At 40.8% G+C, this 25,511-nt stretch overlaps 1 protein-coding gene across 1 annotated transcript in view; it reads left to right on the top strand.

Annotated features, from left to right (window-relative positions):
• The window catches only part of ABCB11 (ATP binding cassette subfamily B member 11), a 37,307-nt gene extending 12,252 nt beyond the window's left edge, over nucleotides 1-25,055 (top strand). Inside the window, exons 8-27 of the mRNA XM_054173129.1 lie at nucleotides 618-742; nucleotides 1,639-1,813; nucleotides 1,961-2,074; nucleotides 3,903-4,013; nucleotides 4,890-5,015; nucleotides 6,359-6,562; nucleotides 7,300-7,470; nucleotides 7,782-7,983; nucleotides 8,649-8,727; nucleotides 9,367-9,502; nucleotides 11,037-11,198; nucleotides 15,561-15,665; nucleotides 15,756-15,917; nucleotides 17,071-17,274; nucleotides 20,478-20,719; nucleotides 20,827-20,983; nucleotides 21,879-22,076; nucleotides 22,845-23,051; nucleotides 23,893-24,039; nucleotides 24,787-25,055. Of these exons, the coding sequence (XP_054029104.1) occupies nucleotides 618-742; nucleotides 1,639-1,813; nucleotides 1,961-2,074; nucleotides 3,903-4,013; nucleotides 4,890-5,015; nucleotides 6,359-6,562; nucleotides 7,300-7,470; nucleotides 7,782-7,983; nucleotides 8,649-8,727; nucleotides 9,367-9,502; nucleotides 11,037-11,198; nucleotides 15,561-15,665; nucleotides 15,756-15,917; nucleotides 17,071-17,274; nucleotides 20,478-20,719; nucleotides 20,827-20,983; nucleotides 21,879-22,076; nucleotides 22,845-23,051; nucleotides 23,893-24,039; nucleotides 24,787-24,987 (3,228 nt within the window). The 3' untranslated portion in view covers nucleotides 24,988-25,055. The remainder of the gene's footprint in view (nucleotides 1-617; nucleotides 743-1,638; nucleotides 1,814-1,960; nucleotides 2,075-3,902; nucleotides 4,014-4,889; nucleotides 5,016-6,358; nucleotides 6,563-7,299; nucleotides 7,471-7,781; nucleotides 7,984-8,648; nucleotides 8,728-9,366; nucleotides 9,503-11,036; nucleotides 11,199-15,560; nucleotides 15,666-15,755; nucleotides 15,918-17,070; nucleotides 17,275-20,477; nucleotides 20,720-20,826; nucleotides 20,984-21,878; nucleotides 22,077-22,844; nucleotides 23,052-23,892; nucleotides 24,040-24,786) is intronic.
• Nucleotides 25,056-25,511: the final 456 nt, after the last annotated feature.

A 25,511-nucleotide genomic window follows, 5' to 3' on the forward strand; every position in this document is an offset into this window, starting at 1 on the left:
ATTTCTAGTGATATGTCATTCCCAAGCCAATGCGGTATCTTTATGTAGAGATGTACATGACTACATTTTCTTGTTTGTTTGTTTGTTTGTTGTTTGGGGTTTTTTAAATTTTTTTTTTTTTGAGCCTAAATAAGCTTCTGGCATCCAGTGTGCTCTGGGCTGCTGTCTAGAGATCTCTTTGCTGACAGCTCAACTAATAAAGTACAGTGGTGGGCAACATCTGTTTCCACCCTCCCCAGTCAGTACCATTACATCTTATTCCTAAAGCTGGACTCTGCCAGAGTAGCTAAAGGGCTGTTCTTGCTGATAAACTCCCCCATCCTCCCACCATGCACTAACCTTCAGCCTGCAGTCTGTTTAAGTCCAGTTAGCAGCAGATAGAGAGGGAGGGAGAGAAAACAAAAGTTGTCAGTTGCTCTTTCTAGATACCTGGAGTGGAACTGTTGGCCAAGGGGCTCTCTGTTCTGCAGAACATATGCTACAGAGGTATATGCCCTAATACTAGAAGACAGAAGTCTTTGAGAGAGTGGTATGTCTAGCAAAGGCCTGCTTGGAGCAGAGATGACCTCATGCAAACCAGACAGCACAATGTGACAGCACTTCTTACGCTTTTGTAGGCTGTGGCAAAACTAACAGGCCGAGAATTACAGGCTTATGCAAAAGCTGGAGCTGTGGCCGATGAAGTGCTCTCATCCATCAGAACAGTGGCTGCTTTTGGTGGGGAGAAGAAAGAAGTTGAAAGGTTTGTTTGGACAAATAGCAATGTCTCTCATTTCTTTTTCCTTTATCAATGTAATGCTCTAATGCACTTCAGAGTCATGGCATCTTGTCTCTAAATTCTACCAAAATGGCCATTTGTTAGCTTTGAGAATTATGTGCATGTATGTTGCAGTAACTTACATTTCAAATAACATTACATATGCAAAACCAGTTTCATAATTCTGTGAAATAAAACATCAGCAATGTTATCTTCAGGTCATTCCCAATTGCAAGAAAACACTGCCAAATTTCCCCCTAAGCATTGTCTGCTGTATCACTATTGCAGCACATCGGAAAACTTGGGGTGTTTTCAACATGAGTAAGAGAACTGGTTCCAGCGAGATATAATGATTCAAGTCTGTCTCTGGAGGCATTCAAACCCCACCTGGACATTGTTCCAGGGTGATTTAATCTAAGTGATTCTGCTCTAGGAGGATTAAACTAGATGATCTTCAGAGGTCCCTTCCACCTCCTACCATTCCATGATTATATGATTTGATGATGTTAAGCTGCACATTTATCTTAAACTAATTTAAAACATAACATGGCTGCAGGACGTGCTCTGAAGCATTTGCCAAATTCTTGAATCCAGTCACTCTGCTGATAGCCTGGATCCCATGGTGAAGTGTCTGCAGTGAATGTGTTTTTCTTGTTTATTACATTAGAACATATAAGGATTTAATCATCTAGGAACATTTCTGATTTCAGCAATGGTCTTTCACCTCAGAGTGAGAGGTATAAACCTTATGTGGACCCTCTGTTAACTGTAGTTAAGTCAGTAGCCAGTCACTGAGGATGTCTCATTTTGTTGGTCTTTGTTCATCTCAAATTTTCTATGAAATTCATTTCATCCCCTTTTATTTTAATGTCTTTCTACAGATATGATAAGAATCTGGTGTTTGCTCAGCACTGGGGAATTCGAAAAGGAATGATAATGGGATTATTTACAGGCTACATGTGGCTTATTATTTTTCTGTGCTATGCATTAGCCTTTTGGTATGGCTCTAAACTTGTCCTTGAAGACCAAGAGTACTCAGCTGGCACTCTTCTGCAGGTACCCATTTTAGCTTGATGAAACTTTTATGGGCTGTTTCTTAAAACATCAGTTATGGAACACAGATTTGTAGTGTTTTGGTATCTGGTGGATCTAAGCTGTAATAAAAATATGACATCATATTTTCTTTATTTTCCACTTCTTCAGGTTTTCTTTGGTGTTCTAGTAGGAGCTTTAAATCTTGGACAGGCATCTCCTTGTCTAGAAGCCTTTGCCACTGGCCGTGGGGCTGCAGCAAACATTTTTGAGACAATCGATAAAGTAAGTAATGCATTTCTGAGATGCATCACTTTGTAGTGGAAAAATAATTAAATAAGGCTCAATCATTAGTAGTTTAATATACTGTGTAAATGAGGAAAAATGAGTGTAATTAAAGAAAAATCAGCTGTGCAGTAGAAAGGTCTAGTGACATGCACATGGGCTCAGAGAGGGTGTTGAACAGGTGTTTCAGCTGGCCTGTTTCTGAATAATGAAGTTTTACTTCTTGCTCTCATTTCTCTTTATGTAAAATTATTTATCAGTGTACAGGCAGGCAGTAATAGTCACCTTAAAGCCAAGCTCTCACCCTCCAGCTAGCATCAAAAGATGTGGCTCTGTTTGCGTTAGTGGCAAAGGTGGCCTTTGTCACCTGTCCCAGAGCAACCCTGAGTTAGAATGGAACACATCAGCAAAGGCACTGCAGTCATAAATGTTAATCACAATATTATCTAGACAGATATATATTTGACATAAGATTGTATGACAAAGCATGAGAACCATTGGCATTTTTCAGTAAGGATTCTTTTCTCTATCTGTATACATTTAGTGGTTGGCAAAATGTTACTGATTTCTTAGTCATTGACATTTTTTTGGTCATCAAAAAGCTTTATTGTGCTAAACACATTATTTACACATATATAAACACATTTATTGTGTAAACACATTAAAATGTGGCTTGTCTTTTACAGAGTACATGAGGGTGCATAGAGAAGGCTAGAGGGGCTGTGGTAATGCTTATGGCCTTTTTAGTAACCCTTCAGTGTTCTATAATGATGATAACGTATGCCTTATAAATGTCCTTCAGAAGCTAAAGCTCTAAGATAAACTGAAGAAGGAATTAATAAGGAAAGTATTTTTTAGAAAAATATTTTAAAAGCAGAAAGAGTTGTGACAGTAAGAATTAATCACAAAATTCAAGATAAGGCTCATGCAGATAATCTTAGGGTGAAAAAACAAAGTAAAGTAAGAATTCATTTGTGTAGAGAAATGGTGACAAAATTAGATCCATCTGCTCGCTGTTTCTATAGATCTGTAATTATATAGTAGAAGCACAGCTTTGCCCTGATACAGATTTTTTTCAGGCACTAAACTTACAGCCATGCTGAGTTTCCTATTTGCACTATCAGTGAAACATTTCTCAGTATCTGACTATAAGGATGATACACTTCTAAAAAGGAACCAATCTTTTAGTTGTTCCTAACATGCAGATCCAAACTACACATTCAAATTTCCTTCTATCTGTTAGGCTACATAAAGAAAAAAAGCAGCACATTTCAATTACCAGAGATTGGTGTTGCTGTAGTTTTCATTAATTCTCTGTATTCCATGGCTCAATAATAAAAATCTATCCTTAGAAAATTTGATTTCTTTGGGATCCCTCAAATTTCTCTTAGTTCTCTGCTTGTGTCTAGAAGTCCACAATGCCCAAAGCCTGGCAAAAGTGTGTGAGACCCAAAGCATTTAATGGGAAAACTTCAAATCAGGATTCCAGCTTTTAGGACTGAGTGTGCAAAGATGGAAGTTTAAATGTGAAGTGTTGAAGCATGTAGATTTTTCAGCAGCGATTGGGTGTTCATTGCTGTAGGAGAATGTTCCTATGACCAAAGTAGTACCATTTTATTTCTGAAGAGCTGGATAAATCACCTCAGTCAAAATGCCTCACTCAAGCCTGAAAGGAGAAGAGAGTACATTCATCTTACCCACACTACCCACCAGTGACAACCCTCATCACTTTGGCCTTCACGTTCACATTACTTGCCTTCTACCCCTGGGACAGAGCCTGCTGCTGGCTCAGTGCAGCAAATTTTTAACACAATAAATTCTATCCTAGAAACCCACAATTGACTGTATGTCAGAAGATGGCTACAAGCTGGATAAAGTACGGGGTGAAATTGAATTTCATAACGTATCATTCCATTATCCCTCCAGACCAGATGTAAAGGTAATGCCTGATCACCCATCCTATGAATACAGTTACTGTAAACAGTTAAAATATATCAGTTTTGCCAGCAATTCCTAGATTTTAGCAGTTTGTTTTCCAGAAGCACTGACCTTCTGTTTAGAAGTAGACTAAAGAATTCGTCTATGAAAGGATTCTTACCATTCTGCTTATTTTACCATTCTGATAAATCCATTGTCATACATACACCTTGCTGCTGAATATCGACTCATAGCCATTTCAGACAAATTCACCTGCATGCAGCTTCTCCTACAGTCAGTAATGCACTTGTGTCAACATGTGCTGGTACAGGACAAAAGGTAATAAGCTGAGTGGTGCTAGGAGATTTATAAAACTCTTTCATTGCCATGGGGATGTGTCATGTGACACATTAAAATGCTAGGAGAGGGTACAGGAGCACTGACTGTATGCCTCATTATTTCTCTGATACTGTGTTTGAACTGACAAATTGTCCTTGGAAAATCATAGTAATGGAGAAGCAAATGAGTGCTTTTGCATATATGAAGTATGATTTTTCTACAAAATTTCTCTGTTAGATTCTTAATATTTATACTGTAACAGGCATTCATACTACATATACAGTGCTCCTTAAAGGGGATTTATTGCCAAGTTCTCCAATAATATTGACTTGACTAGTTCCTAATGATGAAAAATAGGACAAACAATGATCAAAATCTACTTTCCTGTCATGGCAAGTAGCGCTCTCCATTTACAAACTCTTCAAACATGTAAAAATAGTTGTTGGGTTTTTTCCTCCTCTTTCTGTATTGTATTTTTCTGAATGTTGTAAAATGGCAGAATATACCCACTTAGCTGAATAGAGTGGATAGACTTCTTTTTTTTTATTTTTCTCTCCAGATTTTGGATAAACTTAATGTGGTTATTAAAGCAGGGGAGACAACAGCTTTTGTTGGAGCTAGTGGAGCTGGGAAAAGTACAGCAATACAGCTCGTTCAACGTTTCTATGACCCTACTGATGGCATGGTGAGTGTACCAACCTAGATTGTTTCTCCCTAGCCTTAGGGTCTTGAAAGAATAACATGGTTTCTTCTTGTCCTGGTTTGAGGCCAGGCAGATGCTTTCTTGCCCCTGAGAGGGGCAAAAGGATGACACTCACACAAATGGATTGCAGAAGTGATGGAAAGTTTAAATGGAAAAGCAATTGGTGTTTTACAGAAACTACAAATATAGTGACAAAAGAAACCCAAAGCATACAGTGTCCCTTACAGCACACCCAAAAGCCTCCCAACACTTCCCTTCTCCCCACCTGAGGGTATACCCAAAACCCCCATGGCTCGCTCTTCCTCCTCCTGCCACTGCTAGGCTAGTCTCAGGCTGGCCAAGGTCTGAGACTGCCTCTCCCACTTCTCCTCTTGGCATTAGGCCTAGCCAGGCCTAAGATGCCTAGAAATACTCCCCCACCATTACCTGATAGGGACCATCTCCCAGGAGAGCAGAGAGGGAAGAAAGAGGAAGGGAAGAACTTTGCAGCTGGACTTATAGGGCTCAGGATATTATGGGTATGAAATACGCTGTTTCCTGTGTCCACCTACTGGGCTGGACACTCGGGACACTGGAGGTGTAACCTATGTGGCAGCACCAGGAGGCACCCAGCCTAAACCGCCACACTTCTACAAGATGGGAAGGAGGATCTCTAACTTTATTTTATTTTTGCTTTTATTTCTGAAATGAGTGAACTATGCTTTTGTGCATTTCAGGGGAATGTTGGACAGTCTTATGAAAATTAAAATGCAGTGCTAAATCTGAGTAAAAAGTAGACCTGTAGATATGATCATTCAGAAGCGACAAAACATCTTCTATTCTGGAAGACACAGTATTGAGCATTTAATCATTATCCCTTAGTATTCCTTCAGTATATGCAATTACCATTTAGTAATGGATTGGCTGAGAGTATGAATTATGTCTATTAACAGTTTCATTTCCTTTGTGTCTTCCCAGCTGGCACAAATCACATACGTGGGGTCCTGCGTTTGAATTTATAACAAATGAAGAACCAATTTATTGTAAATATAAATTTTTGATGATTATGTTCCAGCTGGTATTATTTCTGAGGCCAAGCAAAAAGAAGTGTTAAGAAACTAAACTGAAGAGCACAACTTGTAGGCCCAAGAACTAGCATATGCTCCTGCCACTGCACTGCATTATACACGAAAGCAGTTTCTTACACTGGTTATGGAAACATTGCATCATGGGCCCTTCGTTTGCGTTGTGTCTTTGTTTCTGAATTGGAACAGATAATGTCTCTGACCCTTTTTTTTTTCTTTTGGGGTGGGGGGTGCTGTCCATGTTTTATGTGGCGTCTGTAGATTACCCTGGATGGCCATGACATTCGTTCCCTTAACATCCAGTGGCTACGGTCACAGATTGGCATTGTTGAACAAGAGCCAGTGCTGTTTGCCACCACAATTGCGGAGAACATTCGCTATGGTCGGGATGAGGCTACCATGGATGACATCATCAAAGCAGCCAAACAGGCCAATGCTTATAATTTCATCATGGACTTGCCACAGGTATGCTGTGCCTTGTAAAATATTTGGCAGAATTTAATGGAAAAACAGAGAAACCTTTTGTCCCTTCCCCCATGCAGCCATTTGTGCTCAGGCAGAAGAGCAGAAGATTAATGTAGATACAACTAATGTCAGGTTGTACTTTTTATCCTCCCATCTATGCATTTCCAGGCTTCCAGGAAACTATTCACAGAAAGACTATGTAAAGGTACCTGGAAATAGTGAATATAATTATCCTGGCTCACAAGACGCTAGGCTTTACCTCTTGATTTAATTCTTTACCCGAACCTGATGCCACCAGAATATGATGGCCATGAATCACAGACACAGTGTTCATTAGTCACAGGACATCATCAGACAAGCCCAGCTCTGTGCAAAGTTTGCTGATGAGTCATCTGATGGAGAGTGGGCAGGTGTTTCCTCTCCATTTCAGCTTTTGCTGATATAGTAGTATTGAGTCAAACCAGAACATTTCACTTTGTTTCATCAGTATATACTTTTGGCTTGGGGTTGGAACCCCAGCTCAGGCAAAATGATGTTGCTCATTACGTAGGAAGTTATTTCATCAGCTGTCCTTTAAGCATGGTACACTAGCAATGTTTTTGTTTTTCAAAGACAACAATATTTTAAGTCTACTCCCAGGACAAATCTGAGAGATTTTACCAATGACTTCATCAAAAGCTTAACACACTTTTTTATTATCTGCTTTGGGGTTTTGTGTCTTTTTTTTCTTCACATAGCAATTTGACACTCATGTTGGAGAGGGTGGAGGCCAGTTGAGTGGAGGTCAAAAACAGAGGATAGCTATTGCTCGAGCTCTTGTGCGAAATCCGAAAATCCTGCTGCTGGATATGGCGACATCAGCACTTGACAACGAAAGCGAAGCTACTGTCCAAGAAGCACTACACAAGGTTTGCTATGGCATACCATAAATTAGACTTAAAAGGGCAGAAACTATTTTTAATGCACTCTATAGAGGGTGCTGCTGAATTGCAACAAAGCAGTGAGAAGCTTTTTTTAATATGCACAAGTAGAACTCTAGTATTATTTTTCTTCTATTGGGGCACTAACAGAAATCTGTAGCTCCCTTTGCTCAGAAACAGATGCTCAAAGTCAGCTGAAACCACTAGAAAGACTGCTGTTGATCTGACTAAGCTATAGAATTGGTTCCAAGCATTTCTGTTTCTGTCTTGGAAACTGGGCTGTTGTTGTTCCCTGTCAGGCTCACCTTGGCCGCACAGCCATCTCAATAGCTCACCGCCTTTCAGCCATCAAAGCTGCTGATGTCATCATTGGGTTTGAGCATGGAAGGGCTGTGGAGAGGGGAACTCATGAGGAACTCTTGAAGAGGAAAGGGGTTTATTTCATGTTGGTGACTTTGCAAAGCAAAGGAGACACAGCACTTGACACCGAAGTGACAGAAAGTAAGCATCTTGTTTTTTCTTTTATACAGTGATGTAAAATTTCATAGGTTCATTGCTTGGTTTTTTTCCTTCTGCCTTTATAGCTGAATTTTAGCATTCACAAAGGGTATACCCTTATAGCCCTGGCCAAAGTGTTTTTACTGCATATTCACTGAATGACCTTCCTAACATACATCTGCAATACCTAACCTGCATCCTAACATGCAATACCCCACATTTTATAGATCCATTTAGTGCTGACAGTCCAGTCCTGCTGCATTTGAAATGCAAGCAAATTATGGAGCATGCTGAAACCACCATATTTGTTTTACTAGAGGCAGATTTGAATCAAAGCTTCTGGAACTGGAGGTCTAACAGAATGATCTGTTTTATCTTTGTGAAGCATCATGCCTTGGATATAATTATCTTAGGAGTGCTAAAAATAGGATAACAGCCTTTATCAATCACATCCTAAGTGAGATAGTCCTTGGGTTCATATTCCGTTAACTTCATCGTGTCAAATACAAATATAAAACTTGTGGTAGGTGGAGTAGCAAGGTTGTATTACACTTCTTGTCTTCTACAAAGTATGCCAGTTATGACTTGGAGACACTGCACTTTTTTGCAGAGTCACAGTGGACTTGTTTTAGCACAAACTGAAGACTCCTATATACTGTATTTTACAGCAGCAGAAAACAATGTGGCTGAGCCAAATCTTGAGAAAGTGCAGTCATTCAGCAGAGGAAGTTATCGGGCCAGTCTGCGGTGAGTCTTAAAAATGATTGTATCTCAGTAGGCTCCCAGCGCTCTATAATTCATCTCACAACTCCAACATCCCACCCATGCTAATGAATCACTTCTCTGCAGGTTGCATGAGGGGGGGTGCAACGGGTGCAAACACTTTACTAAGACAGTTCACTTGGAAAGAAATAGCTTGGGTAATACATTGCTGATTGGAGGCCCATGCATAAATAGCAAGACATTTTTTTATAGCCCTTTCTGTCCATAGCACCTTCTCTTCAATTCTGGTGTACTGTTAACATTTCAATTTTAATATTACTACCATAAAGCTGTATTACCTAATGCACTTGCAGCCCAGCCACTTGAAAAATTACTTGCTATGCAATTACTTGAGAAATAAATGGAATGTACACAGATACTTTAATTAAGGCTTCTACTTGATGAAAGTTAAAACATTTCACCAGCAGGACTGTCTTGTAGCTAGCCACTTACTGTTTCTTTAAGGCAAGTCCAAATCAGACACACATCTCCTACATTACAGTGTTGTATTTTATTTGGGATAGCGGTAGATTGTTTCAGCATCCTGTTTTGCTGAACTGAATTACTTGGTGGTGATAATGGTGAACTGATTTGGTGTCTTAACAACTTTTGTCTCCTTTACAGAGCTTCACTGCGGCAGCGCTCCAGATCTCAGCTCTCTCACGTGGTCCCTGACCATCCATTATCCATTGCAAGAGATCATGCGGAGTCTATGTATCTTATGTCTTCTTATGGAGAGGATGATGGAGAGGCAAAAAAGGTCTGGTCCAATAGTTTGTTCTTAAATTTTCAACCCAAAAGGTTAGATCTCTTGATAGAGATAACCCACAGATATGTGCCTCTGTTACAGGAGCTGTTGGCAGATGCACCTTCCTGGACTGATCCTTTTCTCTATGTAAACTAAACCACAGCTTCAGTTCTCATGCTCTGTGTAAACCCTAGTCTGCATTTTGATGGCTGTTATGCTTATTGGTCCACATAAAATTTCTAGCAGAGTATGTCCTGTTGGGAAATTGATATATGTTGTAGATTAATTGAAAAAGATATAGTCATAAAAGCTAAACTAACTGAAAAAAACCCAAAATGCTCATCAGTGAAATGTCTTAGCCGCTCAGTGATATAAACAACACTGCTGGCTGTTCAGTAGAGAGTAGATTCACTTCTCAAGATTATCTGGAGACTTGAGTAAAGAGAGACCCTCACTGTAACCTACCCAGGAGTTTTGGGTTTTTTTTACTGCCAGTGTCCTTGTGCAATCAACTGGCATAGAAAATAAAACCAGCATGCCTTAAAATCATGCAGCAATGTACACAATGGGTTTATAAAGTGCTTGTGAAGCTCCCTGTATCAAATTTCTTGGCTACAGTTGTTCAGGGCAGAGAGCAGCAGTTAGAAGTCACTTGCTATTGCTAAGCCAATTCTGTGGATAGAGAACTTGAGTGCTGTCACTGGCACTAGCTCAGAAGGAAGTGAAAATACAGGATGCTTCCACCCATTCATCCTTGCACATTTCCAGCAGATACATCTTTATAGTGTCTGTCTGGGTATTTCCAGACGTATGAACTTAGGGAGATGTGCAGGGCTCAGCACACTGAGTGTTACAAAAAATCTGCACAAGTCAAACTGCAGAGTTTGTTATGATTTGTTGAGGAATATTCTGCTCTTACTGAGAATAATTATGAGAATTCAACATATAGGTTGAGGATGTTTCATGGAAGGGAGGCATAATTAGCATGCATAAAGCCTGAATCCAGCTATCAGCCTGACATTTCTCTTGTTTTTATTATATACCATCCCTGTTCATTTGATGCAGAGTCTGATCAGTGTGTTCACAATACTTAAAAATATTTAAGAAGATTCCATGAGTGACACACAAAGCTGCTTGTGAGGAAGAAGTTTAAGCACTGGGTATTGTATTGCATCACAGCTCATCTGAAGGCAGCAAAAATGGAACAGCCTGAGTTTTGGTGGCAGAAAATATCAAACTGGTTGTAATTAACCTCTTAAATTGGAATCAGTAGAGCTGTAGAAGGCATGAGCTTTTTCCTCTTCTCCAGGGATAGTAGAGGTAGTCATTCATGTAACCCTCTCATGACTCCCTAGCCCTACAAAAGAGCTCCAGACAGAAGTTAGGACCCTTTGTTGCATCTTCCTGTACAAAGGTAGAGTAGCTGTTTGGGCCCAAGATTGATATTTAACAGACTAGGCTAACTATTTTCCCTCACTGTCAAAGGTAGAATATCACTGGGGAATACATATGTTTCATAAATCCAACCTGGTTTGGTTTTTTTTAGGAACCTGTTGTTGTGGAGGAAGATGCCAAGCCTGTACCATTTATCAGAATTTTGAAATACAATGTCTCTGAATGGCCATACATGGTGGTTGGATCTCTGGCAGCAGCTGTGAATGGAGCAGTCAGTCCACTCTATGCTTTGTTATTCAGTCAGATTCTTGGGGTATGTTATGCTAACATTTTAAGGTTTATTTTAGTTCTGAAGCAGAGGGGAGGAAATGTATGACGCAGAACTTGACATGTTTTGGGCAAATCTTTAGATCTAGTCAAGTAAATGGGGTTGGCTTTCTTGTCTATAATCAATTATTCAGTAGAGATATTTATATCACTGTCATCACACTACCATTTGAAGGGGTAGGCTCATCAGCATTTGTCATGTGTTCATTATCTCTCTTGTTCACCTTTCAGGAACTTGAGGAAGTGGGTTTCTATACTTGCATACAGTTTATTTTAGATGAGACAAGATGTACAGATAGAGTGAAGACAGAGACATGCAATGATCCTTCCCTGCACAACTGTGTGCCTTTCATAAAATATTGGATCAGATCCAAAAACCACTTCACTGTTCTGTTCATATACTTTGGGCAACTATTTGCTATCTGCTCCCTGCAGAGTGCCCAGAGACAGGTAGATAATTATAACAGAGCTCATGGCTGCCAACAAAAAGTAGACTTGCATCAACAAATTTTGAAGACATGCAGGAAATAGGAATATGTTTTAAACCTTGAGAGTCACTAGAGGATGCATTACCATCAGAATCCATAGCCTCACTCAAAACTCAGAATTCAGCCATGACTTTTTCCTCCAATAACTTGGTGTAGTAGGAGGATGCTTCCTTTTTTGTAAAACAGCTTTTTGGGGAAACATTTGCCATGTTATTGAAAACTAGAGGGCTGCCTGCAGAAATTCAGTACTGCTCTAACTAATGTCTAGAGAAGTGTCAACAATTAGGGTGATAAAGAAAACCCTTCTGTTGATGCTGTTTTTTATTGTGTAAAGTAATGACACTTGCACCAGGAAGAAAATGGGAATGCCTCTATTGTTTTGTGGGTTTGGTATCTGCCTGATATAGGATAGAACTTGTGTTGTGATTCCCACTTACTGGTTTATATCATGATTGTACATATGTGTGTAAAGAAATTTGACCTGAGAGACAGCCACTCCTCTGAAAACTGGAGGTCCAAAACATTTCAGGCAGGAAAGAGTAAGTGAATGAATGAATGCCCCATCATACAGGCTACTGATCACAAAAGGGCTGAGAAAAGGCTTGCAATCTGTCAGAAGAAAGATTGACCTGTTGTTGTTCAGGGCTTTTCTGGTTGTTTTTGGAGTGGAGTGGGGTGGGTGGGGTGGGTCGGGGGCAAGTGTTGGCTTAGATATTTCTCTTTGAGAATCTACTCAGGACTTTAAATCACATTTACTTGCAGCCTGATATTTGCTAGCTAATATGCAGGAAGAGGCAGAGCAAATGATGTTCTAATCCCTATTGATCCACTACAAGCCTCCTGACCAATGGGTTTGATCTTTTAGCCATAGTTATGCCAGCTACTTCCAAACACTTTTTGAGTGTCTAGACCTCATGCCAAGGACTGTGGCTTTCACTAGACAGCAGGTGAGACACTGCTTTGTGCATTCTGCAATGATTCTAACCTTTGATTCCTTTTGAGAGAAGTTTTCTAGACACTGACAGGTTTGGGGCTGATTTCATCCTGCAAGATGCTAAGTATCTTCATTGCCAAGGATGAATTTCTTCTCTTGAAGGTCTCAGTCCATCAAAGGAGAGAGGCTGAAGGAAAAAAAGCAAGCCCATAGCAAACATCAGAAAAGTCCAGCATCTGTGTTTCATTATTCATAAATTTAAAGCTTTTCTGCCTGGTGCCAAGACAGTCAGGCAGAGGGAATATGCATCTGCTTTCCAAGCTGTGTGAATATCTGCAATGATATTGTGACAGACACGTGGGCTTGTACTCTGAGACCCACATGCTGGAGAACTGAGGGGGGAAATCCCCAGAGGTACAAAATGGAAGGATAAATTTAGCAAAGTCTGCCTTGAAGGTTCATGGGAATTAATCCTGAGAAGTGAATTATGACCCATGGCTCCAGATAAATGATAGTCTATGCTAAAAGTACTGAAACTTATAAAATCTGAACAGCAACAGCTCTTTCCTTTTATAGATTCACTGCTATTGTCCATGCTACATGTTACTATAATCACTGTTCTTGTTCTGAAATCAAGAACATAGCTGCAGAACAGGACAGTTCAATTTTACAGGACATTTGCAAGAGGGGAAAAAAATCATCTGCACTACAGAGATCTCACATCAACAAAAGTTATTCACAGAATCACACAATCAGCCAGGTTGGAAGAGACCTCCAAGATCATCAAGTCCAACCTATCACCCAACCCTGACTAATCAACTAGACCATAGCACTGAGTGCCTCATCCAGGCTTTTCTTAAACACTGCCAGGGACATGAACCCCACCACCTCCCTGGGTAGCTCATTCCAATGGGCAATTACTCTGTGAAGAACTTCTTTCTAAGAGAATCCTAAACTTCCCCCTGCAAAGCTTGAGACTCTGTCCTCTTGTTCTGTTGCTGGTTGCCAACCCCCACCTGGCTACAACTACCCTTCAGGTAGTTGTAGACAGCAATAAGGTCTCCCCTGAGGCTTCTATTCTCCAGGCTAAACAACCCCAGCTCCCTCAGCTGCTTCTCACAGGGCTTGTGCTCCAGACCCCTCACCAGCTTTGTTGCCCTTCACTGGACACATTCAAGCAACTCAACATCTTTCTTGAATTGAGGGGCCCAGAACTGGACACAGTACATTTCTTTCTGTAGGACTATTAAGTGCTACTGCTGTCAATGTCAGGAGAGTGAAAGCACATATTTCAGACCATTGCTTTTCTTGACCTGGAATGATTTCTGGATTTTAGAGCTATCAGTAGGAATCCCAGATTGGCCACAGGGCTGCTCTCAATCACATCATCTCCCAGCCTGTATTGATACTGAGGAATGCCCCTACTCAGATGCAGGACCTTGCACTTGGCCTTGTTTGAAACTTAGGCCTATGTTCAGATCCTCTGGATGAAATGCCATCCCTCTGGCATGTCAACTGAACCACTCAACTTGGTGTTATCTGCAAACTTGCTGAGGGTGTACTTTATCCCACTATGTTGTGGATGGAGATAGTAAACAGCACTGTTCCCAACATAGACCCCTGAGGGACAGACACTGTTTGTCACCAATTTGCATAGAAATGGTAGGCACTGGAAGGGACCACTGGAGATCATCTAGTCAGACCCTCACTGCTAACAAAGGTTCACCTATCTCAGAGTGCACTGGGATGTGTCCAGGCAGGTTTTAAAATTCTCCAGAGAAGGAACCTCTCTGGGCAGCCTGTTCCAGCTGAAGTGAAACTCTCTTTTTCTCAAATTCATGCTCTAATTCCTCTCTTAATTTGATGTACAGCACACTTTGAACCATAAATAATTTGGATTGACCTTTTAAGACTAGTACTTAAGTTTATTTCTGTGGATTTTTTAAATGTACAGCTGTAGTGAAAACCCCTTCTCTTTCTACTGTTAAATGGCTACCTAGAAGAATTTCAGCTGGTTTTGTTATAAATGTCAAATGCAGAAGTGAATTTTAATTACACCTTACAAATGAGAGATTAAGACATTAGTGAATTTATAGTAATCTTTACTTGTGAAATTCAATTAGAATGAATTTCAGGTTAGTGGAGAAATACAAACATGAGCTGTGGCTTATACCTGCAAATAGCACAAGTAGTTTTAACAACTTCAGGCAGGTTAACTGATCTACATACCAGCTGTTCTGACTGGAAGGAATTGCCAAAGGATGACCACTCCAGCAGCAGCAGTCAGTAAACCTGGCAAGTGCTGAAAAAGACAGATACTAAGAACATGAGATCAAAGGAAAAGACCGTGGAGAGTGCAGCAGAATGGGGTGAAGGCACTCTAATGCTTTTCCTCAAGTAGACAGCAGTAAGCAAATAGCTTGTATCCCAAATCCTTCAGTAGACAGTAGATTTGTCTTGAATCCTGTCTATAGCAATTACAGCGTTTGTCAGTTTACAGACTTCATTTTGTAGGGCCCAATAAAGCTGCAACTGGCATAGATTAGATGGGAGGTAAGGAAGCTGCTGTGTGATTGCTTTTATGTGCTGCTAGTTTCATTACTTCTTTTTCACTGCATCTTGTTTAGAGTGGGGGGATGGCTAATTATAACAAGGGACAGTATGTGCAGACACTGACTGTAATACACTCGTTTTAACAGGAGTAGAAAGCATTATGTTGTACCCAGGCTCACTTCAGGATAAATAAGGAATTTGGCCTTTACATGGAGTGAGGGAGAGCTCTGTGTTCTGCCTTTGGTTCTAGGGTGGGCTTCCGCACTTGGCAACAGGGAGTCATAAACAGACTTCATGCACAGCAAAACTGTCATTTCTAACATGAAGCCACCCCTTTTCTTTCCTTTTTTTTTTTCCTTTTTTCCCTCCAAAGACTTTTTCCATTCTTGATGAAGAGGAACAAAGTAACCAAATCAATGGTGTCTGCCTGCTCTTTGTCATTATTGGAATTCTTTCGTTTTTCACACAGTTTCTACAGGTAATAGTCCAATATGGGTAAGTTTTGTTTCTGTTACTCTGTGGGTATGTCTTTCTATACAATATTTGTACTCATGCTTCTGCACCCCAGGGATACACCTTTGCCAAGTCTGGTGAGCTGCTTACAAGGAGGTTAAGGAAACTGGGTTTCAAGGCCATGCTAGGGCAAGACATTGGTTGGTTCGATGACCGGAAGAACAGCCCTGGTGCTTTGACTACAAGACTTGCAACAGATGCCTCACAGGTCCAAGGGGTAAGACCTGTACCTTATTAATTGCTTTACCGTAAGCACTGATTGAAGGACTGTTTTGGCACATTGTCACAGAAATTAGCTAGCATTAGCCAGGTCATTGTAGATCAGTTCTTAGTCAGTCAGTTAAAATATTTATCACAGGCTGTCAACATTGAACTATTACCACTGTATTTACCAAAAAGTAGAAATAGGCTCACAATTTACTGCCTGTATTACCAGTACAAGAACACAAAAATGAATAAACCACCAACCATCAATGACACAGGAATGGGAAAGTTTACATTTCTGTTTTCTGGAGATGAATTACTTTTTGCCATAACGCTGAAGTGTTTCTTTGAAAGCCAGGTCAAACTAGTATTTTAGTGAGATTTGTCACTAATCATACTTTCATGCTTTCAGCATAGCATTGTGCTTTATGTGACAGTTTTGATTTAAGCTGACAGTCCACTTGATAAAACAGGTTACAGTACTGGCTGGTGCTCAGCTGGGGAATCATGCAGCCAGCTTCAGCGTGACATTGTCTAGGGAAGTGAACCACTAACTCCGTGATTGTGTTCATTAGCAGGTGAGAGTTAAATCATGCTGACCTGTGAATGTTACCAGCCTGAACTGATGCTGTGGTAGTAAGTCAGGTGCAATTTTACTTGACTCCAAGCAATTTTCTACAAACAAAGAAGGAAACACGGATTTCTTCGTTACAAACATTCTCCAGAAGATGGCAGGCTAGAAACCAGCTGCAAACAAACTTCTTCAGCCCTTGCAGGCACTTACATGGCATATTTCAAATGAAAGAAACAAACCTGGAAAACACTGACTGAACCATTTCACAGCTTCAATAGTTAGATTATCTTTCTCACAATCATTAGAAACAATTTTCTGTGTTCTCAAGGGAAAGTTTTGTAGGTGAAAGAGATATTGGACATTTGCAGTCCTTCTCTTGCTACAACTGATTTGAAACAGTATATCCAAACCGGCTGAAATTCCAGAGTCAGCAGCTGTTGGTGCCTTATGGTATTTTAGTATCATTTAGAGTTTTCTAAAATTTTATAAGAGTTAAAGATTATTTAAATATTTATATAAACTGAAAACACAAGGATTGTATCATGTTGCCATTGGCATAAAAGTCAATCATCTCTGTGTCCTTTCTTTGAAGGCAACTGGATCGCAGATAGGAATGATTGTCAACTCCTTTACCAACATTGGTGTCGCCATGATCATTGCTTTCTACTTCAGCTGGAAACTGAGTTTAGTTATATTGTGTTTCCTGCCATTTTTGGCCTTATCTGGTGCTGTGCAGGCTAAAATGCTGACAGGATTTGCCTCTAAGGACAAGAAGGCACTGGAAGCTACTGGACAGGTAAGATTACCTTAAAAAAAAAAAAAAAAAGTATTTACAGTCATAAGTAGACTTGTGAAAAGTTATCTGGCCTAGCTGGTAGACACTGATACCTCAGCAGTCTGTTTCATTTTTGCCAGGTTTTATTTACATAGCCATTTGCTGACAGCCTGTGATTATGCTGTCCTCAGAGCACAGTAATACTTGCTTACCTGGAAATCCCCATATCTGATCATTCTGCACTGAACCATAGATCAGTACACAGAGGTTAAAGAGAGCAAAAATATTTCTTCAAAATATTGCTAGCTGACCAGCTTCTCCATCAGTGTGTGCTGCAAGACCACATTCATAACTATTTTCATGTATGGAATTTAAGGGTCACAATTCTATCAATTCTCCTTTCAGCTGGAATATAAATGTTGGGTTTTTTTTTAAACTCACATGAGCTTTAACCTTTTTACTCTTAATTTCTAGTAGGAGACATAGTACTTTCTCATGGTATTTTAAATTTTGCTTCATGATGAAAACACATCTGTGCAGGTATTAAACCAACCAGCACTAGTGATGAGGAAGGAAAGCTCTCCTTGGAAAGAATGCATCCAGTGCTCAGTGACCCCTCCTAAAGCCCTCGTCCTTGTTACACCAGCGTCAGTATCACAGCAGGGTCTCATGCTCTGTTGGCTGCAAGACCCTGCAAACTGCCTCTCCTCAAACGCTGAGGTTAATATAGTTTGCACTGGCTGAGCAGACTCCCAGTCCATGTACCAAACAAGGCAAAGACAGGGGACACACAAGATTGGAATACTGTTTTCTCACAAGTTCATTCCTATGCAGGTCTGCTGCCTTAGAAACGTGAACTCCTTTGACTTTAGTTCTGGGTCACCAAGTTCTGGCACATGACTCAGAACCTGATACTTTTAAAATACAACTAGTTCAACTGTGCAGAAACTGAAGTGCATCAGAAACGCAGGGGATTTAGACCACAGGCAACATGAGGAGGTCTACCTCAGGTTACCCTGCTCAGAGTAATGCCTGAGCTTTCTCCTCCACTTTAGGCTGCTACATTTCTAGCATCACAAAAAGTAAGCTTTGCAGCTCTTCTGAAAGCCTCAGACTTTTCCTCTTCAGAGCTACATTAGTCCATCCTAAAACGAGTCTTGCAGAGTTCCCATTCCTCCTACTTCCTACATTAAAGTCCTGCCTACCAAATGTCTTACCCATCCCACATTCCACTCTGTTCCAGCTTAATCTTCTGTCTACCCATCTGAGTTCCCAATGAATTATCTTCAGCCTCCAGTTCACCACTGTCTGTGCAGCAAACACATAGACTGGAGCCCTTTTCTCTGTTCAGCTCTGCATCTACTGGCTGTTTCTTTCCTGGTGCCTGCTGCAGCTAACTCAACCTGCCACCTCCCCTTTGTCTTCTGAAGCAGCAGCAAATCTTCAGCTCCCATTTCTGCACGTGTTTTAAAGAAGCCTGTCATGACTTACGTATGCAGACTTCTGGAAATACTCTTATTTTTTTAAACGCATAAGAGATACTACATGAAATAGCAGCCTCTGACTTGCCACTAATCACATCAATACATTTATACTCTGTTAGGAACAATCTTCAATTCCAGGAAGCCAAGGAAGAATGAAGACCAGACCAACTTCCCACATTCAGAATGGTTTAATTATTTACAAAAAGTGATAGATCGAAACAGTGTCTTGACAGGGGAAGAACCTCACTAATGAGTCAAAGCACCAGCTTTTATACAACAGAATGACCCAGAGCCTAGCACTAAAAGGGCACTCAATGCTTCAGCAGTTTTAGCAATGACTGATCACGTCTGATGTTATTTTCTAATTTGCCAGCACTGCATCAAAATGCTAAACAGAGTTTTTTCCACTGTGATTGTTCAGCAGCCATGCTAAACATGGAAAAGCAGTCTAACCAATCCAACCTACTTATCTGCTCCTTCACATTGTATGATAAGGCAGGAGATTTGACTCTTCCTTTTGCCCCGGGAAAAAGCTCTGGAATTGGGTGGAATATTTTAAATGATTTATATTCAGATCTCTTCCTACATGCTGAAAACATTAACTTCAGAAGCCATATACCAGACTATTGTTTCCCAAAGGAAAAGCATCACACTATCATAGTCCAGGCAAACTACAGCATTTTAAACCAATTTAATAACAAAATTACTTAAGTAGGGTGAAATTAGGAACAAACAAATGGTAAAATTGCTTCTATAGATAAAGCTGTAGTGGTATTTCTGGGGGACAGAAACCTAAATTCTGACTGGCAACAAGGCACAAAGAAAGCCTACAATATATTTAGGCTCCAGAGAAGTTTCCATAGGGAGTATATAATAATTTCCCATGTTGCACTTTTCTATGTACATATGTGTACATATGTATGTACATATGTGAGTTGTAACTATTTGGCTCACATTATGATGGCTAAAGTCACACATGGAAAAGTACTTGAGATGCTGTTTAGTAGTCATGAGGTCTTGGGTGACAGGTTGGACTTGATGATCTTGGAGGTCTTTTCCAACCTTATTGATTCTATGATTCTAGTCTATGTAAGCATTTGCTTACTCTTTGCCTATGTGCAAGGTTAAAGTCTTGGGAACTGTGTTGTTGATTTTAGAGGAATCAAGGTGTCACCCTCCATTAAGATGTTCCATGTCGTTACACTTTTTGAACATAGAGGGGAGGTGAGCAGGTGAGGAAACAGAGTAAATTCAAGTGTTTTAATTTTTGAAACAGAAGTTGGCAATAGTCTCCCTCCTAACTCTCTGACTATTGCTATAAGTAAAACAAATAAAATAACTGAAACAAACATCTTTAATAAATAAATGCATGCAATCAAAGAAATAAATGTGTTCTCAAAACCGTTCTTGCTTCTGTGGCTGTCCCATTTATTCACGTGGTGTTCAATAAGTCACAGGTGTGAGCATGCACCTGCTATCCTAAGTGTGCTTACAATAACCTAGCTCTAGTGGGGCAGACAGAGCATTACTACTGAGGATGTTGGTAGATAATTGCTTGTAGAAAAGTTTCTCGTCAGGTTATTGGAGCACTCTGGATCACATCCCAATCAATTCATGTATGGCATATACATATTAATGTGTTCAAGGAAGAATCTTGCATTTGTGGGAGGGAACATTATACTTTTCCAAGGAAAACTTTCAAGATTTTACCCTCTTTTTTTTTTTCCATTTCCCCTTCAGATTTCCAGTGAAGCCCTCTCTAACATCAGGACTGTGGCTGGGATAGGGAAAGAGAAAATGTTCATTGACAATTTTGAGAAGCACCTGGATATGCCCTACAGAGCTGCAACCAAAAAAGCACATGTCTATGGCCTCTGCTTTGGCTTTGCCCAGAGCATTGTGTTCATTGCCAATGCTGTCTCATACAGATACGGGGGGTTTCTGGTTGACACTGAAGGCCTGCATTACAGCTTCGTGTTCAGGTGAGAGCCTGCCCGGAGCCAGAAACAGGCTCCCCCTCCAGGAGCACTTGGTGTGGTGTTGTGCCCTGATGGCTTCCCAAGGATGATTGTGTCCTCCTTTCCCACAGGGTGATCTCTGCTATTGTGACCAGTGGAACTGCTTTGGGAAGAGCTTCTTCCTATACCCCAAACTATGCCAAAGCCAAGACATCCGCCATGCGCTTTTTTCAACTGGTTGATCGGCTTCCTAAGATCAGTGTTTACAGTGAAAAAGGGGAAAAGTGGGTAAGAGTGGAGATGAGTAATTTGTGATGTCATTGTGATGGTGAATTGAAAAGCCAGACCCAGAAAATTAAAATAGTTTAAATTTTTTTTTTTTTTTAGAATTAAACAAAATCTCGAAATAATTATAAACCAAATTAAGTATTTTGCTTCAGACACTGAAAGTCAAGGGAGTCCTAATGCCCTTCAGAGGTTGTAAAGGTGCAAATTCATGTATTGTTCTAACCTTGTCAAGTTGCTTTGTTGTTGATTTTTTGTTTTTATTTTACCCAAACCAACTTTTTGCACAAATGTATTTGGACTGTCAGCAAATTTACACTCACACCGTGTATTAAAATCAAAAATACGGCATGAGCAAGGCCTCTGTGCTTGTACTTCTGTACGGGGAAATAATATGCAAACAATGTTGTTATCAACAACGGCTTCACCTGTAGAACAGCTATGCCAGTACGGGTTTTTATCCCTCTCTCTGGGATACTTTCACCAGCACAAATGTCACATTTTATAAAAGAGATGCAAGAATGGAATCTGAGGAAGAGTTATGTTGTGTAGAATTATGTTGTGTAGAGGACACAGTCTCAGGCTGCGCCAGGGGAGGTTCAGGCTGGATGTTAGGAAAAGGTTCTATACAGAGAGAGTGATTGCACATTGGAATGGGCTGCCTGGGGAGGTGGTGGAGTCGCCATCACTGGAGGTTTTCAGGAGAAGGCTTGATGGGGTGCTTGGTGCCATGGGTTAGTTGTTTGGGTGGTGTTGGATTGGTTGATGGGTTGGACGCGATGATCTTGAAGGTCTCTTCCAACCTGGTTTATTCTATGTATTCTATGTACTTTACAATTCAGTTTTGAGCTTGAGGTCATTCTAGTGTCTTTCTCTGTTTTGTGTTTTTTCCCACCAGGATGACTTCAAGGGAAGCATTGAATTTGTTAACTGTAAATTCACATACCCTTCTCGGCCTGATATTCAGGTCCTAAAAGGCCTCTCTATAGAGGTTAAACCTGGACAGACTTTGGCATTTGTTGGAAGTAGTGGCTGTGGTAAGAGCACCAGTGTCCAGCTGCTGGAGCGTTTCTATGACCCTGAGAAAGGAAGTGTGGTAAGCAAAGGAAACGTGGTTTGTGTGCATTGTTGTCTTCTGCAATGCTAACAGGACTCCTTTGTGTCCTACTGCGCAGCCTAGCAGTGGTGGCACATATAAATGCAGCTTGAGGCTTCAGCTCCTTGAACAAACGTGGACTGTTCAGACAATTCCCAAGTATCATCACAGATGTATTCAGGCAAGACCAGAATAGTACAAGCCTCAGGTGTACCCTTGTGCATTATGTAGGCCAGAGGCATTCACCTTGGTAGCTCCTGTATGAAACATGTAACGTGTGGTGTACCTTGTGGAAGCAGAAGCAAAACTCCACAATGCAGCAAAGAGTCTGGAACATCCTTAAGTATAATAGCTTCAACATGCAGCTTCTACGCAAGTTGAATTTGTCTAGGTTTAACTTCCAGCTCTTCAGTTATGCATATCTTTAAAATCTTTTAGAACTTATGTAAGTACTTAACCATCTAATTTGATTTCTTTCTCTTTGGGGAAAAAAAGTGTTGATCACTGCCAGGAAGGCAACAAAGCATGTACCTAACCTTAAGGAATTAAATAGTAAACTTGGACTTAAGCATAAGGGCTACTGTTTGGCTGGATCACAGATAGAGCAAGATAATACACATCATGCATAAAGGAGTTAAATCACTTTAAAACAGTTGTGCCTGCTTTTTAGTTATATGGCTAAATCACTTAATTATGCTATGAAGTATTTAGGTCAGGCAGGCTGTTGTTTTGGAATGATGGTTCAAGTTCTCTCCTATTTCCTGGTAGTTAATAGATGGACACGACACCAGGACTATAAATGTACAGTTTCTTAGATCAAAAATCGGAATAGTGTCCCAGGAGCCTGTGCTATTTGACTGCAGCATTGCTGATAATATCAAGTATGGCAGTAACACCAAAGAGGTGACCATGGAACAAGTCATAGAAGCGGCCCAGAAGGCTCAGCTGCATGACTTTGTCATGTCTCTGCCTCAGGTAAGTACCTGTGAGACCTTGGCTGTGAAACTACAGATAGGCTGCTCTGTGTTCTTTGCAGTGAAGCTGCTCCAAATCCAGTCAAAGCTGTAACACACATACACCTTTTATTTACTTTTACAGCTGTCACAGTAAAAACAAAGAGGGTGTCATGACCACTTGTTATGGTCCTGAGAATTTGGGCAAAAGTTGCTACTGGATTTTTACACAGTAGGCAAATATTTATAAACCTGAAACCAGCAGCTGCAAGTCTGAACTAGGAGAAAAGGGAAGATTCTTCAAAGCCATGGACAAGAAAGAAGCATCAGCAGAGTCAAAGCATTATAGTGAGTCAGGAAACAGAAAAGTCTTGTTCCCACCTGTGGGAGATTTGCCTTGTGACTAGGGCATGATACTTTGGCAAAAATATTTGAAGCTGGCTGCTTATATGCATTTAAGAAGTATTTAAATGCACTGAAGTAATAGAAATATAAAGCAGAAAAATAGAAGTTACAGATACAATTTAGGCACCAAACCAAAATATTTGTCCAGAAGGCCCTTAAATCACTTACAGCCTCTTCTCCCAAATCTGGGGTGTGGAATTTCTTTATGCTCAGCCAACATCTTGCTATTAAATTTTAGTTCCAGGCCTGTCACCACAGTGCCTGGGCCACGCACACTATCAAAGCGTGGCTCAGTAGTGTCTCCCCAGACACGTTTGTGTCACTCAGCAGTACTTCTGCATTGCTGGGGTTTTTTTAAGGAGCGGGGAACAATGCCTCTCTCCTGCTGTTCTTCCCTCAGGTCATGTACTGGTATTTGCTTATGCCTGAATAAAACCTTCCTTTTGTGCATTTTTCAGAAATATGAAACTAATGTTGGGGCTCAAGGATCCCAGCTGTCTCGTGGGCAAAAGCAACGCATTGCTATAGCGAGAGCCATCATACGAGATCCTAAAATTTTATTACTGGATGAGGCTACATCTGCCTTAGACACAGAAAGTGAAAAGGTAACTGTGCAGTGATAACCAACGAGGGAAAGTTAAGAAAGTGGCTTACAGTGTACCTTTTTCTGTTCTAGAGACATCCTGACATACGCCACAACATGACTGCAACATAATTCCTTGTTGTTAATTCAGCATGCATGCCCTTAACCGTCTTTTCTAAATGTCCAGGAAGCACAGCTATAAAAAAAAGCAGCTGGCCACAAGAGCTTTTAGACTGCCAGACAGAGGCAACACATTTCAGAAATGTGCATACTAATTCCCTGGGTTTCAAAGCATTGGTGGGAATGTTTCACTATTACAGCTTCTGAACATGAAAAAAATTAAACCCAACCAACTAAAACTGTATTCAAGCATATGAATGATGAGCCTGAATAGCCAATACAGCAGTGAGGGGCCTAACAAACTGGGCAATAATTTGTGTAGCTTGGTTACACTCAGTGATGTGAGAAAAGGCTGGAAATTTCAAAACCTGTCCACACTGAGCTGACATTCACCATGTCAGCTGAATAAAGGCCCTCCTTAATTCCTACTGCTGTATTTACCTGTCCCTTCTCTGGACTGCTGATAAACTGAGCTCATGACCCAGCCAAGCATACCACTAAGATAACTTTGATTTAACCCCACAGTCACTTTGTACAAGTGTTGCACAGTATGGTTAATTAATCAATGTGAGGCAATCAGATTTCTCTAGCTCTGAGGCCCAGTTTGGTTTACACATATTCACTCTGATTCTTTCTCTTTTGCTTTTAGACCGTGCAGGCAGCACTGGATAAGGCCAGGGAAGGGCGTACCTGCATCGTCATTGCCCACCGCTTGTCCACGATCCAGAATGCAGACCTCATTGCTGTGATGTCACAAGGACTTGTCATTGAAAGAGGCACTCATGAGGAACTGATGGCCATGGAAGGAGCTTACTACAAGCTTGTCACCACTGGAGCCCCAATTAGTTGAATTACTTTGGTTCCAGATTTGAAAGTTTTCTCTTCTGTGTATGCTGGTACCCCACTGTGCTGCAACCACTCTACAAAACTGTGAGTTCTGTGGTATTCCCAATGTATGTAGCTTTCTGCATTAAGCACAGCTGTCAGGCACATGCTGGGGACTCAGCATAGACTGATCCATTCAGGAAGCAGCCTAGACCACTGCTAATGGAAAGAAAACCTGAAAATGGGAAAGATACTTGCTAGTGAGCCGGGGAATTGCTACCATCTGCATTCAAACTGCATAGTCCTGTCACTCCACAACTAGGCTCTGATCTTCTCAAAACTGCCTCTTCTCTGGATCAGCTCTATGAATGAAAAACAACCCTAAGAACAATGTTGCACACCTGATGGGATCAAATCTAACATTAGCTTTCCAGAGGATTACAACAGATACCCTCACTGTGGGTACAGAGCCCCTACCCTTCACCCCTGAACACCATACATGTCAGCTGTGCTGCCTAGGGGAGGCTGAGGCTTCTTCTGTGTGCAGCT

The sequence above is a fragment of the Dryobates pubescens genome, chromosome 2 (genome assembly GCF_014839835.1).
Source record: "Dryobates pubescens isolate bDryPub1 chromosome 2, bDryPub1.pri, whole genome shotgun sequence".
NCBI lineage: Eukaryota > Metazoa > Chordata > Aves > Piciformes > Picidae > Dryobates > Dryobates pubescens.